This window comes from Hippocampus guttulatus, chromosome 9, assembly GCF_054856545.1.
Source record: "Hippocampus guttulatus isolate MCC_2025c chromosome 9, RoL_Hgut_1.0, whole genome shotgun sequence".
NCBI classification, from domain to species: domain Eukaryota; kingdom Metazoa; phylum Chordata; class Actinopteri; order Syngnathiformes; family Syngnathidae; genus Hippocampus; species Hippocampus guttulatus.
The window spans coordinates 21547806-21565104 of NC_141269.1; the positions used below are offsets into that span (position 1 = coordinate 21547806).

At 42.5% G+C, this 17299-nt stretch overlaps 1 protein-coding gene across 7 annotated transcripts in view; it reads left to right on the plus strand.

Annotated features, from left to right (window-relative positions):
• The window catches only part of sorcs1 (sortilin-related VPS10 domain containing receptor 1), a 190538-nt gene that overhangs the window by 112248 nt on the left and 60991 nt on the right, over positions 1 to 17299 (plus strand). For all 7 annotated transcript variants that reach the window (XR_015101929.1, XR_015101930.1, XR_015101931.1 and 4 more), the window contains exons 7-11: positions 1221 to 1339; positions 1477 to 1566; positions 8481 to 8660; positions 10975 to 11121; positions 14913 to 15015. Coding sequence is in view for 4 of the 7 variants with exons in the window: in XM_086121207.1 (XP_085977333.1) it covers positions 1221 to 1339; positions 1477 to 1566; positions 8481 to 8660; positions 10975 to 11121; positions 14913 to 15015 (639 nt within the window). In the remaining 3 variants the exon portion in view is untranslated. The remainder of the gene's footprint in view (positions 1 to 1220; positions 1340 to 1476; positions 1567 to 8480; positions 8661 to 10974; positions 11122 to 14912; positions 15016 to 17299) is intronic.

A 17299-nucleotide genomic window follows, 5' to 3' on the forward strand; every position in this document is an offset into this window, starting at 1 on the left:
ATAACCTATTATGTCCAATAATGGCCTTGCCGACAGCATATGGCGCCGCGATTACGCTGGGACAAAAGAGGATATGTTTGTGTGCGTATGCATGTGTACGGGAGAGTGTGAGACGAGATGAGCGCGGGTGTGAAAAGCAATTATTGGGTGTGGGCTATTACTCTTTTGCAATTGAATACAAATTAGTTTCCACATCCTAACATGATATCTCGCCATGCTGGCATCAGGGTGTAACCACTGCAAGCTCCATGCATTCTAAGCAGTGATTGCAGGCTATATTAAATTAGCTTACATCACTGTTTATCTTACACGCACCACAGGCGCAAAGTAACGTAAAGCTAAGTGGATGCTTTCGGTTCAGGTGTGGAATCATCGTAGATGTTCTGTTGTGGTACGCTGTTGATGCTTAGACACATTATACTTTATTTTCTTTTTCTAAATGATCCCAAACTTTGGACTTGCTTTCTTTTACGAATGGTTTCTTGGGTCCCGCGCCAATGTGCCGCTTCATTTCTGAACAGAGTAGTGCGAGTCCGCAATGTCTGTATAGAAAAATGATCGCAGGGCTTAACAAGCCACATAACGTGTATGGTTTGAGTTAAATAACGCCTTGAGGCAACAATTTTGCTTTTTTTTCCATCTATGAATTATTCAAGATACGTGAAGAATCATGAAAGCATTAATTTTCATATGTAATTTCAATTAAAACAAACAAAAAAAAGAGATTTGACACAAAACAAAAAGCCCAAGTTGCCGAAAAGTCTGGAGTTTTTCCAGTAATGGTGTTTTTCCAGGTAGGCAGTGCCAAATGAAAAGTATTGCTGCAAGCATTATGGAAAAAGGAATCGATGCCTCTCTTTGACATCAGCACAACAAAAGAAAGGCCAATCATACAGTACAAGGCCACAAAGAAACATTTATTGTGTCTGATGTTACAATCAGATGCTAGAAACTATCACCATTGATCATGTGCATGTGTAGAGAGCTAGCACATATGCTCGCATGTGGGGTCCGACTCTCTCGACGGACTTCAATTGAAGGCGAAGAAAGCAATTGGCCTCTTTGGTCATCTATCTTAACCTCCAACTAGCATCAAGATTTATTGACACGAGTAATATGGAAAGGCAGAAAAGGCCGTCTGGCTTCATGGGAAGGTTGTCTATCTTCATCGGTTAACACCACGACTGATGCCTTCTGTGTTTGTGTGTGTTTGGGAGCAGAGGCACTCTATGTCACCTGCAAGCTGCAGAACTGCACAGATGCCAACAAGGGCAAACCATTCCCTGGCTACATTGACCCCAATTCTCTGGTGGTTCAAGATGAGTATGTGTTTGTCCAGGTGGGTGATTGTCCAAACCCGCATCACAGTTCAAAACAATGTAGCGGTGTTAAACGTCAAGACTTGGAGACACACTATTCTAAACAATTTGATCATGTTTTTCTTCTTTGTCTCGTTCATGCAATGGTCACCTGTAGGTGTCGACTACAGGGAAGCCTATCTACTATGTGTCTGCGAAGAGAGATGTCTTTACTCCAATGAAACTGCCAAAGTACACTTTGCCAAAGGTAACCAACACTGCGTGATTATTAAAAAAGTAAGATACAATATTTCAATGAATATAATGATGTTATCCCAAGGAAAATGCCAGATACCGGATTGTCAGTTTTATGACATGTTCATTAAATTGCCAATCCTCTTCCTTCAAAGTCTCTTACAAATAAGCTTCACATGCTGAGTAGAGCAGCAGTGGAATGCTGGGGTTTAAGCATTTAACACATGGAAACCAAAAATCATTCAGTGTATTGAGATTAATTGTGCTTTCTTCATTGTGACTATAGCTTGGTTTGTCATATCTGCATTGACAATTGGTCACTGTTATCGTTTTTGGGGTTTTTTTTCCAACCAAGCTGTAGGCACTGAAAGCTCTCTGCAAGGCTTTACAGGCAGTCGGAAAGAACATTGCCTCATCTGCATAATCTCTACTTGATTACAATGATACGAACTTATGGTGAAACGGATATATTTGTAATGATTACAGTCTCCTTTCTTTTGCTGTGTGGGTAAGATCATTTCACCATGAGTCACAGTCCTTAATACTGTAGATTGGAACAATAGCTACAATGTAAGAATGAAGCACGTGCGTAAGTAGTAGGACGTTTTCAAGTTACGTAACATTGTCCATGACCCTTTTCAAAGTCCCTTTGTCTCCTCGAATTGCTGTCCAAACAGGCAATACTCACTGAACAGCCAATGAGAACACAGTTAATTCTTTCATGTTTCAAACAAGTATGTCTTAGGCTGCCAGACGTGACCAGCAAACGTACTTCGTCTACAGTCCGATTCTTACACATTGAGATTAAAATAAAATGAAAAAGTACATAAAATAATAACACGTGATTCCTAAAAAGTCATTACAGATGGACATCGTTGTCAAGCAGGTGTAAATGCCAAATCTTGGTCTCCAAAAACAGAGCAATTTTGCAAAATAAAACCAAGGAAGCACATAACACGTGAGAAACAAGACAGCGCAATAAGAACATAAACGGCAAAACAGAAATCAACACACATGATAAAAATGCCACAGAAAGAAAGTCATAGATTACATTGATCAAGGAATGAACAAACGGTAAGCACAGCCAGACAAACGGCAAGCAAAAAAAAAAAAGAAGAAATAAATAAAAGCATGACAATTAGAGGTCATCTCAGAAATGTACAAACAATTCGACATTCACAGATATTATTTTGTTACTCATTGAGACTAAAGTTTGCTATTCCGAACACAGGGGAACGCTGGATTCCGAGGTGCGACTTACATTTTTTCTGATCATAGGTCAGTTTTACTTGAATCACTGTACGGGCGATCTCAAGATCTTCCATGTGCTTCTATTCATTTTTTCATCATAGCTTTTATGTTATTTCAAAGATAGTGAATTGTTTAATTTTAAGATTTAGGTGCCATGAATGCACTGATCATGAAAAATACTGAAGCTCTGTTGATGTGCTTGTTGTATTTTTTTTACTGTTGAAGACTGCTGTTCAGGCCCCTCTACCATGCTAAACGGTGATATTTTGTGACAGAATGTCCTCATGCTTCCGACTGTCATTTCCGAACTGCTTGAGTGCCTTTGGTCCATGTTGCGTTAACGTTGAGATGAAGTGACCCGCACCATTTCCTGTGTCTGTCCTTCTGTGCCTCCATAAATTTGCCTTATAGTGTCCCACCATACGAGCCAATATAACACTTCACTTGAATCTCATATATATATATATATATATATATATATATATATATATATATATATATATATAAATCCTCGTCTCACCCCCCCTCGGGTGGTGTCCGTCCCTCATTCAGCTCGGGTCCTCTACCAGAGGCCAGGAAGCTTGAGGGTTCTGCGCAGTATCCTTGCTGTTCACAGCACTGCACATTTCTGGACTGAGATGTGCGATGTTGTTCCCAGGATCTGTTGCAACCACTCATCTAGTTTGGGGGTCACTGCCCCGAGTGCTCCGACCACCACAGGCACGACTGTCACCTTTACCTTCCAGGATCTCTCCAGCTCCTCTCTGAGCCCTTGGTATTTCTCGAGTTTCTCGTGTTCCTTCTTTCTGATGTTTCCATCACTTGGGACCACCGCTACATCCACTACAACGGCTTTCCTCTGCCCTTTATCTATGATCACGATATCTGGTTGGTTCGCCATTACCATCTTGTCAGTCTGGATGTGGAAGTCCCACAGGATCTTAGCTCTGCCATTCTCCACCACCTTCGGAGGTGTTTCCCATTTTGACCTTGGGGTTTCCAGTCCATACTGCGCACAGATGTTTCGGTAGACTATGCCAGCCACCTGGTTATGGCGTTCCATGTAGGCTTTCCCTGCCAGCATCTTACACCCTGCAGTTATGTGTTGGATCGTCTCAGGTGCCTCTTTGCACAACCTACACCTTGGGTCTTGTCTGGTGTGGTATATCTGGGCCTCAATGGCTCTGGTGCTCAGGGCCTGCTCCTGAGCAGCCAGGATGAGTGCCTCTGTGCTGTCCTTCAGGCCAGCCCTCTCTAGCCACTGATAGGACTTCTTGAGATCGGCCACTTCAGTTATGGTCCGGTGGTACATCCCATGTAGGGGCTTGTCCTCCCATGATGGTCCCTCTTCCAGGGACTCATCTTCTGTTCCCCATTGTCTGAGACATTCTCTGAGTACGTCATCCGTTGGAGCCTTCTCCTTGATGTATTCATGGAGCTTGGATGTTTCATCCTGGACAGTGGCTCTCACACTCACTAGTCCCCGGCCTCCTTCCTTTCGGCTTGCGTACAGTCTCAGGGCGCTGGATTTGGGATGGAACCCTCCATGCATGGTTAGGAGCTTTCGGGTCTTAACGTCCGTGGTCTGAATCTCTTCCTTTGGCCACCTTATTATTCCTGCAGGGTATCTGATCACTGGCAGGCCATAGCTGTTTATTGCCCGGGTCTTATTCTTGCCATTGAGCTGGCTTCTTAGGACTTGCCTCACTCGCTGGAGGTATTTGGCCGTAGCCGCTTTCCTTGTTGCCAGTTCGAGGTTGCCATTGGCTTGTGGTATACCGAGGTACTTGTAGCTGTCCTCAATGTCTGCTATTGTTCCTTCAGGGAGCGAGACACCTTCAGTGCGGACTACCTTTCCTCTCTTAGTCACCATCCGACTACATTTCTCAAGCCCGAATGACATCCCGATGTCGCTGCTGTAGATCCTGGTTGTGTGGATCAGGGAGTCTATGTCCCTTTCGCTCTTAGCATACAGCTTTATGTCATCCATGTAGAGGAGGTGACTGATTGTAGCTCCATTTCTGAGGCGGTATCCATAGCCTGTCTTGGTGATTACTTGGCTTAGGGGGTTCAGTCCTATGCAGAACAGCAGTGGGGAGAGTGCATCACCTTGGTATATGCCACATTTGATGGACACTTGGGTAAGTGGCTTGCCATTGGCTTCAAGTGTGGTTTTCCACATCCTCATCGAGTTCGCAACGAAGGCTCTTAGGGTCCTGTTCACCTTATACAACTCCAAGCATCCAGTGATCCATGTATGTGGCATCGAGTCATAGGCTTTCTTGTAATCAATCCAGGCTGTGCACAGGTTGGTACGTCGGGACCTGCAGTCTTGTGCGACTGTTCTGTCAACCAGGAGCTGATGTTTGGCTCCTCTGGTATCTCTACCAATGCCCTTCTGTGCTTCGCTCATGTATTGATCCATGTGTCCACTTATCTTAGCCGCAATGATGCCTGACATGAGCTTCCATGTTGTGGAGAGACAGGTTATTGGCCGATAGTTGGATGGGACTGCACCCTTTGAGGGATCCTTCATGATCAGGATCGTTCGCCCTTCGGTTAGCCATCCTGGGTGAGTCCCATCCCTCAGCAGCTGGTTCATTTGTGCTGCTAGGCGCTCATGGAGTGCTGTGAGTTTCTTTAGCCAGTAGGTGTGGATGTATCTCTATCTATATATATATATATATAGATAGATAGATAGATAGATAGATAGAGCGGCCCGGTAGTCCAGTGGTTAGCACGTCGGCTTCACAGTGCAGAGGTACCGGGTTCGATTCCAGCTCCGGCCTCCCTGTGTGGAGTTTGCATGTTCTCCCCGGGCCTGCGTGGGTTTTCTCCGGGTGCTCCGGTTTCCTCCCACATTCCAAAAACATGCATGGCAGGCTGATTGGACGCTCTAAATTGTCCCTAGGTGTGAGTGTGAGCGTGGTTGGTTGTTCGTCTCTGTGTGCCCTGCGATTGGCTGGCAACTGATTCAGGGTGTCCCCCGCCTACTGCCCGAAGACGGCTGGGATAGGCTCCAGCACCCCCCGCGACCCTAGTGAGGATCAAGCGGTTCGGAAATTGGATGGATTGGATTGGATATATATATATAGATAGATAGATATATTAGAGCTGTCTAACGATTAAAATATTTAATCTAATTAAAAATGCAACTGTCAAAATTAACTCAAATGAACTAAAAAATTAATCGTCATTACTCACACATTTTTTATCGTTTCGGAATTTCCTTTTACATTTTTTGTCCTATTTTTCCCCATTTAAATGCTCTCATCAACTTGGAATCATGAATCAGTTTTCTATCTGCCAAATGCAAACATTTACTGAAATAACAATTTCGATTTTCAATTTTACATGAACATTTTTCACTTGGAGCAGTTGTTCACACATAATCTCTCACACAATATTACTGTCCATCAACAACAGTGAAAAAAATATTTTGTCATACAACAGCTGCTTTAACAGCTTTTTTTTTTTTATGAAATCAAAACAGAGCAATATAACATTATAAAGTGCACATCTAAGGTAAACTAGTACTCAGCCTATAGTGGATTTAAACCATGGTTGCATACTTAGTTTTTCTCAAGTTTGCTTTGAACACAGCAGTCTGTTTCTGTATGTTTGTTGGAGAATAACGAGACACCGGACACCAGTGTTCGTTATGTGCCGCTGTATTCAAAACTGCCGGCCGTACAAACAAGCGCACGCACTTCCCCCGTGCTGCTGGGACAAACCATTCTGAAAGAGGGGGGTTTCACTCTCCCTAACACAGTCAGGCTATGTTGATTGTGTTGGTCCTTCTTGCGCGTAAGTCTCTCTACGGTTTTGGGTAGACCTCATTTCGGATGACTACACTTGGTTCGATGACAACACTGGAGACGTTTTATTTTCGCTAGGTGGCTACCACAGCAGCGCACTGTCACTGTCAGACGAACACAGAGAAGCTCCACCCGCTCTATTTATATGGACACGGAACGCTGTAACCTTCCACACAAAATAGTTCCAAACAAGTAACAATCGCGTCAGTGGCATACATCGTATACCTGTATGATACACAGAGAGAGAAGAACAGGTAACTTTGGTCTTGTCAGTGGAGCAATCTGGCAACTTTTTAAAAGTAAACTTTCCATTCATAAACTCTTTAAGTATCCGTTTTCGGTGTCTAGCGCTGCCGTGGCTTGCAAAACAGACATGGGCGTGGACTTCTGCAGCGCGCTTGTTGTTTTGTTTCTGGTGTATTTATAGAGCAACGTAACATCCGCTTGTGACATGTCCCGCGTTAATCCCGCGAGAAAAAATGTAATCCCGTTAAAATTCATTTAAATTAATGCCAATAAAACGTGCTAAACTGACAGCTCTAATATATATATATATATATATATATATATATATATATATATATATATATATATATAGTCAAGTCAAGATGCCGCCCGAGTAGGCAGCCGTCGGCAAGTGCTCTCATGAGCCTTGCCTTTTTTTGTTGTTTTTGTGTTTGTTTTGTCACTTTGTGTTTGTTGTTACGTCGTGTGGACCTGATATGGACTTTTTTCAGCATTTTTTGGCCACGACATTCATCAAGGAGGAGACTCTGTGCTTGGTGGTTGCGCCTTCTCGGCAGCATGGGTATACCAGCACTGTTTTTTACTGGGAGGAATGTCGGCGCCATTTGACTGTCGTTGCTGGACAGTCCCGTGGCGCTTGTGTCTTGCACCTGTAATGGGCTGCACCGATGTATTTTGTTGCGATATATTTTGCACCGCAGCAAATTGTGTGGAGCGTTCACACGTACAAAGCCGCTGAGCGTGTCAGCACCGGCACAGCGTGGGTGCAGCCCCACTTGCGTTCACACGGCAGTTTCTGCAGCGGAGCAAAACGACAGAAAACAAATGAGCTGTCATGTTGGTTCTTTTTAAAACGTATACACAACTCAAGCGACTACTGGACAGGCACGTCCTTCTCCTTCTCGGTCTCCGTGCCTTCTGCTCGAGAGTGACCGCCCCCGAAAACGTAAATCAACGATGACTTCAATGACACTCAGAAAAGCAAACATGTAATGCGCCAAACAGAAAATCAAGAGAGGAAATCACAAAATAAATTATATGGGGGGCGGGGGGTTGTGAACACACAACAAAGGAACAAACTACACAAACAACTCCGAGACAGTCCAGTTTCCTACAAAAGGAAAGATGTTACCAGCCAGGTCTTGTGTCGTTATTAAACAAACACATGACGGAAGTCCGACAGAGCACGAAAGCAACGCATTCTCGCCGTATGTAAACTCTTCACAAGCATTTGCTCTGGAGCAAATTTAACCCAGTTGCGTTCACACGTGCAAATTTACACCGGTGCTGCTTCGCAAACAAGCATTTGCTCTGCAGCAAATTTTTAAACCACCTCCCTGAGGTGGATCAAATTTGGTCTGGTGTAAGTTGTTTTCCGGAGCTACGCCGGAGCTAATTTGCACATGTGAATGCTCTACTGGGGCAGCACCGGACCAAATCTTGTCGTGTGAACACCCCTATATATATCACCCGTGTGAACACCCCTACACACACACACACACACACACACACACACACACACACACATATATATATATATATATATATATATATATATATATATATGCGCGCGCGCCCAAAAGGTCCTTTAATGGCTTGATCTTTCTTGCAGGACTTGCATGTCATCAGCACAGACGAAAACCGTGTTGTGGCAGCAGTACAGGATTGGAACCAGAATGAAACATATAATTTGTATGTGTCTGACACATCAGGTGTCTATTACACTCTGGCTTTGGAGAACGTTGTCAGTAGCATGGGCCCCGAAGGAAACGTCATGGTTGATCTATATGAGGTAAACATATCATATTTTATTACTTTTTGAATGATGTTTTCTACCTGTACAACATAAATGATCCTCATTGGCGGTGGGATTCTTTCGTACATGAATGTATTGCAATTCTGTTCATCAGCATTGTCCGAGGTGTGCCGCTTGGGGGTTTCTGACTGCAACTCTTTTATCAGTTGCTAGAATAACAGGATATTTATGATGGCTGGATACGATGAAGCATTTTCTTTCTAAATTATTTTGAATTCCTTTTGGAATAAGAGCAAACATTTTTACATGATGCTTTTTTTTTCTCTCATTGTGTGAATGTAAAAAAAAGTTTCTGTTTTTTGTACAAATGCTACTTTTAACACAAACAGAATTAGAACCTCATTCAAAAATGGTTTTCAACTAAAATTAGTGTTATTTATGGGCCTCCGATGCAACATAGCGATAATTTACAGACAAATCAACAGCATGTAACAATTTACCGTATTTTCCGCACTAAAAGACACACTGGATTATGAGCCGCACCTTCAATGAATGGCTATTTTATAAATTTGTTTCCGACATTGGACGCTTCGCATCAAAAGGCGCAATCTACAATGCCTCCACTAGATGGTACTACACTCCTTGCATTCAACTCGAGAGACGTCCGTTCAACTTGAGAGGCGTTCATGACCGCCTCTGAAAAATGTAAATTAACTATGACTGTACTTAAATGAAACTACGAAAATTGAAAATAATGCATCAAAACAGAAAATCAAGCGAGGAAATCACAAAATAAATTCTATATCCCCCTACAGAATTTATTTTGTGATTTTCTCGCTTGATTTTCTTCGTGGTTTCATTGAAGTAATAATTAATTTACGTTTTTCGGAGGCGGCGATGAATGCCTCTCGAGTACAACGGAAGAGAAGGCACGGAGATGGACAAAGATGTACAGTACCTTTATTTGTTGAGACTGTGAAAACCATAAATAAAGTCTGTGTTTAAAAAAATAAATAAAACCACAACCACAGCTCTCATTTTTTCAACAAATACAGGTGTGTCTTTGTCTGTCTCCTTCCCTTCTTTTCTTCCAGTCAACTAGAGAGGCGTTCATGACCGCCTCCGAAAAACACATTAGCATTTCCTTTATCGTACCTCCAAGAGTACAATCAGATAAGATAAAATAAGAAAACCTTTAATAGTCTCACAATGGAGAAATTTCCGCTTCACATCAGCAAAGTTATGAGAGGAAGAAGTAGAAGAACAAACTAGGAGCTGCTGGAAAGGCAGCCACTCTCGCAGCGCCATCTTGAAGTCAAAATAACACAAGATATCAGTCGTAGTTATTTATTTCTTTGTTGTGTATTCATAAATGATGAAATCACAATATCAATTCTGTAGGGGGGGGCTATAGAATTTATTTTGTGATATCCTCGCTTGCTTTTCAGTTTTGATGTATTTTCAATGTTTGTAGTTTCATTGAAGTACTCGTTACTTTACGTCTTTCGGAGGGGGTCTTGAACGCCTCTCGAGTCGAACGGAAGAAGGCACGGAGACAGACAAAGACGTACCTGTATTTGTTGAGACTGTTTTAAAAAATTAACACCACAGCTATCCTTTTTTCGGAGCTGCAACACAAACTTATTTAATACAGCAGCGACACAGTTCACTGAACCAACAGCAAGTTATAACATTGGAAGCATGTCTCCAGGAAGGAGCCATCTTGGAGTGGACGTATTACTGAAATGACCATACAAAAGACGTACCGGATTGTAAGGCGCTCGGTGAGCTTTTAAGAAAATGGAAGACTTTTTCGTGCGCTCAATAGTGCGGAAAATGCGGTAATCAAAAAAGAAGAAAATAATAAAGCAGCTAGGGATGCTGCTCATGTCTTACTTTGGCTCAATCTAAGGAATCAAATTCACTGTCTTGATTGGGGTCACCACCCACAATGTAAAATATTCTAAATCCTGCCTCTGGGGCAGATTGAAGTAAAGTTGTAAAAGTAAAGTTTCATTGCCTGGTGCAACTGCCTCTGACTCACTTCAGTATCCCCAAGCTACTCCTCCTCGAGCAAGCAATCAGAAACATTTTAGAAACATACTGGGCATGTGCTAATGTACAGCCAGTCGATCATTTGCCACTCAGTGTTTGTGGCTGTCTTTGGTCTCGTTGGGAACACAAAAGAGGCAAGCGGGTTTGATTGGGTTGCATTTGGCGCTTTGGATTTTGATTCCAGTGTAATTGTTTTCATTTTCACTCGTGTTACTGTGACAGAAATCATTTCCAAGTTGTTTTTTTATTTTTGGCTTTGTCTCTGAGCTGTTTGATTTTTTTTCTGCTTTTGCAGGTGGCAGGAATAAAAGGCATGTTCTTGGCCAACAAAAAGACAGATAAGCAAGTAAAGACGCATATTACCTACAACAGAGGCAGAGACTGGAGGTTATTACAGGCACCAAACAAAGACCTGCGAGGCAATAGCATACACTGTATGCCAGTGAGTCTCTGCATTTATTTATCAGTCTATCCATTTTCTTTCTCTGTTAGTCCCCATAAAGTCCACTGTGGACTGGTTACCAGTCCATCCCACAGCATAGACAACATATCATTTACAAGCAAATGCACGCACATTGCGAGTTGTCAATGAACCTATCAAGCATTGGATTGCTGAAGGGAATGCAGACATTGCGAAGTGTGTAAAACCTTTTGGAATTACCTGGATAGGTTCATACATGGATCATAAAATGTCATGAGAGCTTCATGAGAGTGACACCATTTTCTTAAACTCATACTACCGAGTACTTGTACCTGTGTGTGCGTGCGTGTGTGCGTGTGCATGTGTGTGTGTGTGCGTGTTTATATATGTGACTGAATGGCAACCTGGCGGCCCGGTAGTCCAGTGGTTAGCACGTCGACTTCACAGTGCAGAGGTACCGGGTTCAATTCCAGCTCCGGGCTCCCTGTGTGGAGTTTGCATGTTCTCCCCGGGCCTGCGTGGGTTTTCTCCGGGTACTCTGGTTTCCTCCCACATTCCAAAAAAACATGCATGACAGGCTGATTGAACACTCTAAATTGTTCCTAGGTGTGGATGGGAGCGTGGATGGTTGTTTGTCTCTGTGTGCCCTGCGATTGGCTGGCAACCGATTCAGGGTGTCCCCCACCTACTGCCCAAAGACGGCTGGGATAGGCTCCAGCACCCCCGCGACCCTAGGGAGGATCAAGCGGTTCGGAAAATGGATGGATGGATGAATGGCAACCAATTCAAGAAGTCAGCTCGGATGGGCTCTAGCAACTCGCTGCAACCCTATTCAGGATAAGTGGCGTTGGAAATGGAATAAATAATCAAATAACCTCTTGATTTGTTTTTAATTAATTGATTCATCCATGGCGGCCCGGTAGTTCAGTGGTTAGCATGTCGGCTTCACAGTGCAGAGGTACCGGGTTCAATTCCAGCTCCGGGCTCCCTGTGTGGAGTTTGCATGTTCTCCCCGGGCCTGCGTGGCTTTTCTCCCGGTACTCCGGTTTCCTCCCACATTCCAAAAACATGCATGACGGGCTGATTGAACGCCCTAAATTGTCCCTAGGTGTGAGTGTGGGCGTGGATGGTTGTTCGTCTCTGTGTGCCCTGCGATTGGCTGGCAACCAATTCAGGGTGTCCCCTGCCTACTGCCCGAAGACTGCTGGGATAGGTTCCAGCACCCCCCGCGACCCTAGTGAGGATAAAGCGGTTCGGAAGACGAATGAATGAATGAATGATTCATCCATCCATGCATCCATTAGCTGAACCATTTTATCCTCACGAGGGAGCGTATCTTGGGCAGTGAGTGGGGTGCACTCTATCATACTTGCCAGCCAGCAGGGCACACATAGACCAACAACCATTGGGGCTCACACTCACACCTTGGAACGATTTAGAGTGTTCCATTAACTTGCAATGCATGTTTTTGAAATGTGGGAGGAAACCGGAGTACCCGGAGAAAACCCACACAGACACAGAGAAAACATGCAAACTCCACACAGGAATACCGGGGCCCGGAAGCCCGGAATCGAACCTGCCTCCGCATAATGAGGCGAACATGTATTGAGGTCACATAAAAAAAGTATGGATGTTTTGTGAGTGTGTATATGTGTGTGTGTGTATATATATATATATATATATATATATTATATATATATACAGGTATATAATTTTTTTTGTTGATTTTCTATCCCTTTATTTTTCAATAATATGACATTACTTCTAACTGATTGTGCACATATTGTGATTCAGTTGCTATTTTGGTCTGTAACATCTCAGAAAATAAGGGGAAATGTAGAGATCGCCAAAGAAAAAGCAGCTGGTTGCAAATATCCTATTTGAATTAAAGGAAAAGAGAAACAAAGCAAAACAGTCACTAGTCACATTTATGTGAGCCTTTGTATTCCAGTTTGAATCAAACAAATGGAATGGAAATACCCCACACATCACAGGGCAAATCTGAATGGAATTTTCATTTGGTTTCAAAGGGGTGGCATATTCCTGGTGCCAATCATGCTGGATTATGAGTATGAATTTACTGACTCAATATTAATTTCATTTATTCTAAATATAATCCTAAAAGTTGTAGAAGGAAAATAAGAAGAAAAAGTGACATTTCAAATGTCAAATGACATTTCAAAATAGTTTCCACTTCAACCAGTTTTCAAGTGAACGTTCGGTGGCACCCACCGCTGTGGCAACCCCTGAAAAGGGACAAGCCGAAAGGAGAAGAAGAAGTTCGGTGGCACCCACATAAACATGAAGAAGAAGCCTGACTTAGTTTCATTAAATTTTCACATGTTTACATTAACAATTGAGATTACCACAGCGATCAATCTTGAATGTCTGGTCCAAGTCCAGACAGCAACGCCCCCTCCACCCCTCCAGTCTGAAACTCCGCGGTCATTGAAGGTTTCCAACTGCTGAGCTGAGCACGATTAAGCTAGATGCTAAAGCTACTCCTCTGTGGCAGTGTTCGCTCTCATAGAAGGTAAAGCCCATGCAAGCAAAACTCTCATGAAAGATTTGCGGATGGAACTAGAAAATAAGACATAATTTGCTCAATTCTCAAACGATTTCCATGAGGCAGGTTTATTTATTTATTGTCAATGCCAAAGCTAATCAAAACCGTAGCATTTGTCCTTATTTTTCTGACGCCAATGAATTTAACGCAGGCATGTCATGTGATCTGCCCACTCGGTTCTCAGAATGAACTGCATGGCGCAATATATTTAATCAATGAAACTACAGGGACGTTAATCATTGACACATTCGTATTCCATGATCGACTTTGTAGTCGTGTCATCGGATTTGCGAGCACATGTTTTGGATACTCGGGTGAAGAGGAGGCCAAGCTGTCAACCTGGTGGTGTGTTGGCTCCGGAAGATGCCGGCCCGACCTTGGCAGACCCAAATCTCTTGTGAGGGGTCGCTGGGAAGGTCTGGCAGGATCCCCAGTCAGAAAGAGTTTCATCTCCGAACTCCAGCAGAACTTTGCCCACGTCCCGGCCAAGGCAGGTGACATTGAGTCTGCGTGGATCATGTTTGGTGCCTCCATTGTTGAGGTTGCCGACAAAGTGTTCTGAGCCAGGTCAACTTAAAAGTTATCCAGTTTCATGTCATCCAATAAGCAAAACTCTCATTAAAGATTTGCGGATGGAACTAGGCAAAACTGAAAAAAAAAATGCAATAGATGTTCTTTTGTCAATTTATTTCTAAAAGCAACTGGGAATATTTTGTTACTTTTCAAACATAGTAATGTACCTCTTTGTTTGGGGGTCTCACCCTGATGAATGAGAAAAATAGTCTTCATATAGTTTGATATCATTTCCTGAGGACTATGTGTTTGCAGATCAGAAAGAGCTTTATTCACCAACAGTCATTCTTCTTTCTTCAGTGTGCCGTTCTGCCGCAAGCTTTGCCTTCTACCTATATTATACGGCAATTTGTCAGCAAATGTCAACGTTTTAATAAACCCCTAAACATTCTGTCACCGCATGGCCTGCATCACTGGCATTTTGCTCGGCCGTAATGAGAATGGTGCTGTTAAAGGTTAACCAAATCAAAACTAATGGCGAGCCCAGCCAATAGAGGAATGGCATATGTGATACATTGACTGACATGGGATTATTGGATTATTACCCAAAGAGTTCCATCATTTTGGGGGGATTATTATTATTATTATTATTTTTTGTGTGCTGCTTTTGGTTAGGCTTTATAGTTTGAAGAATTAGGCCTGTGACTATTTTTGTTTTTGTTTATTTACACAGCCATATTGCTCATTGCATCTTCATCTTCATGTCTCTGCAAATCCCTACACATCTGGAAACATAGCAAGTAGAGACTCAGCACCTGGGATCATTGTAGCATCAGGTGAGTTTTTGACGCCTTCTTTGCCTACTCACTATGTCCTGCTAATAGCATCACTCAATAGAAGGTTAAACTGGGAAAAATCCGTAAACAGCATAAAAACACAAGATAAATTCAAAAGATAAAGTCAGTTGCATTTATTGCCTAAATCAGCGGTGTCAAATATACATCCCGCCATCCGGAGCCGGCCCCAGAGGAGGTTCAATCAGGCCCGCAGGATAATTAAAAAGTGAAAAAATGCATAAAAAACACGGAACGATATTTTTCACAAGATGCAATTCATGCATTATCCGCTGTTTTCTATTTAGTATGTAAAGTGTAGGCAGGAATTAAATTTAGATTTTATATGCACGTGTAACTGGTTTAAAAATTCCTTTCTTTATTTAGTTTCGTCTTGAAATGCATTACTATATTTTTCAATACCAATTATTTGTTAACGTTTCGTGCCTTTGTACAATCAGTGGGATTCGTTGCAATGCATATATGCAAATGATCAAAGTAAATTGCACATTTGTCTCAGGAAATCTAAGGTGTTTCATGAAATGTTTTGTAAAAGATATGTTCCTTAAATTTCAACATTTTCCTAATGTTCTTGTGCTTCACGATACCAAAACAAAGAAAATACATTGTTTTGGTTATTTATAGCAGAGTATGGTATAATTTTCATGGTCCGGCCCACTTGACATCTACTGAGGCCGTATGTGGCCCACAATGTGCAATGAGTTTGACACCCCTGGTCTAAATGAACCAATGCCAGTCTTATTTGAGTTAAGTACTTGGATACCTTTATATTTTATAATGCAAATGTTCTGGGTTAAGAGGGTGCCAGGCCATTGCTCATTCAAGGAATACAAACAACTGGAGATTTAACTGTACAGCAGTTCTTTAAAAGGAACATATCTATCTATCTATCTATCTATCTATCTATCTATCTATCTATCTATCTATCTCTCTATCTCCCTCCATCTCCCCCCGCTCTCTAATACCTTAAATTTTAGAGACACCTCTGAGTGCTGTGAAAGGGACTCACTAACAATATAAGAGAGATAATAAGATGTTCACTGCAACATGTGCCACCTCACAGAGAAAGGCAGAGCACCAACATTTAATTTCTGCCTCTGACCAGCAAAGTTTCTGCCAGAAAACGAGGCAAAGGAAATACTCATTGTAGCACACTGTGGAGGAAAAGTAAGAACTGCCAGAAAATGAGACCACTGACCCCCCCTGGGTAAATTCACACATCTGTGATATTTACTCCCACATGAATCCTCAGTGTCAATAACTCAGCAGCTCAGTGCCGCAGGTGTCTGGAGATGCACAAGTTTTCTTCAAAAGTGTGGGTGTGTGGACCTTGCCTTAAACACATGGAAGCAATGCGAGAGTGGGGGAGGGGAAACATATCGAATTTAAACATGTATACATTGTAGGCCTTTTTAATAACATACATTTTATCTCTGAATCACACATTTCAAAGTTTTTCCTGAAAGTCAGGATTTATTTTCCACCTAAAGTGTTGAACATAAATGACTGCACCCTTTTGGAAAAAGCAAGCTTTTCATCCATTTCTCAGTGAACAACAAAAAAATATGTTGAGAATTTTGATGATGATTAGACAAATCCGATGTTATGAATTTGAATTTTCAATCTTCAATTTCGCTTTGCTGGACTTTTTGCTGAATTTTGTAGTTGTGAAATTTGAATTCGGAAAGGAAATTTCCGATTTTATTCTCTGATAAACCTGTCCTGTTTGGCTGCTTCGTCATGGCGTATGTTGTTCTGTTTGCTTTATCATATCCGAACAGTTTTGCAGTGCAACGGGAGGTTGATATACCCCTTGTGTTGCAGTTTGTATTGAAATGGATTCTTATTGGAAATGAATTCGGACAGTACAAGGTTTGAGAGGCGAAAGTGTTGGCTGTCGGGTTGAGTCCGTCTGAAGCTGTACATTTTTCTAACAGTAGGGCTATCCGTTTCTGATTGAGGGCACATAAACCTAAAAAAACTGCATCCACCCAGCCGCCACCAGCTGTTGGGCATCAAGTGAGATTTGCACGCCACCAAAAGACCTGCAGTGTATATGATCCAAACAATCACTGTCCATTCCCTTGGCTTTAAGATCAACAACATATCCAGGGTGTCATTTGCTTGATGGCCAACTAGCATCCCGCGGATGAGCAACGGCAGTCTATTGAGCTATATTGTGACCATTTCTCTACTCAACTCCCGAACAGGTTGTTTGCCCCCCAAGTTTGAAAGCGCGCGCTCCGAGCTCAAATCTAAAACTGGT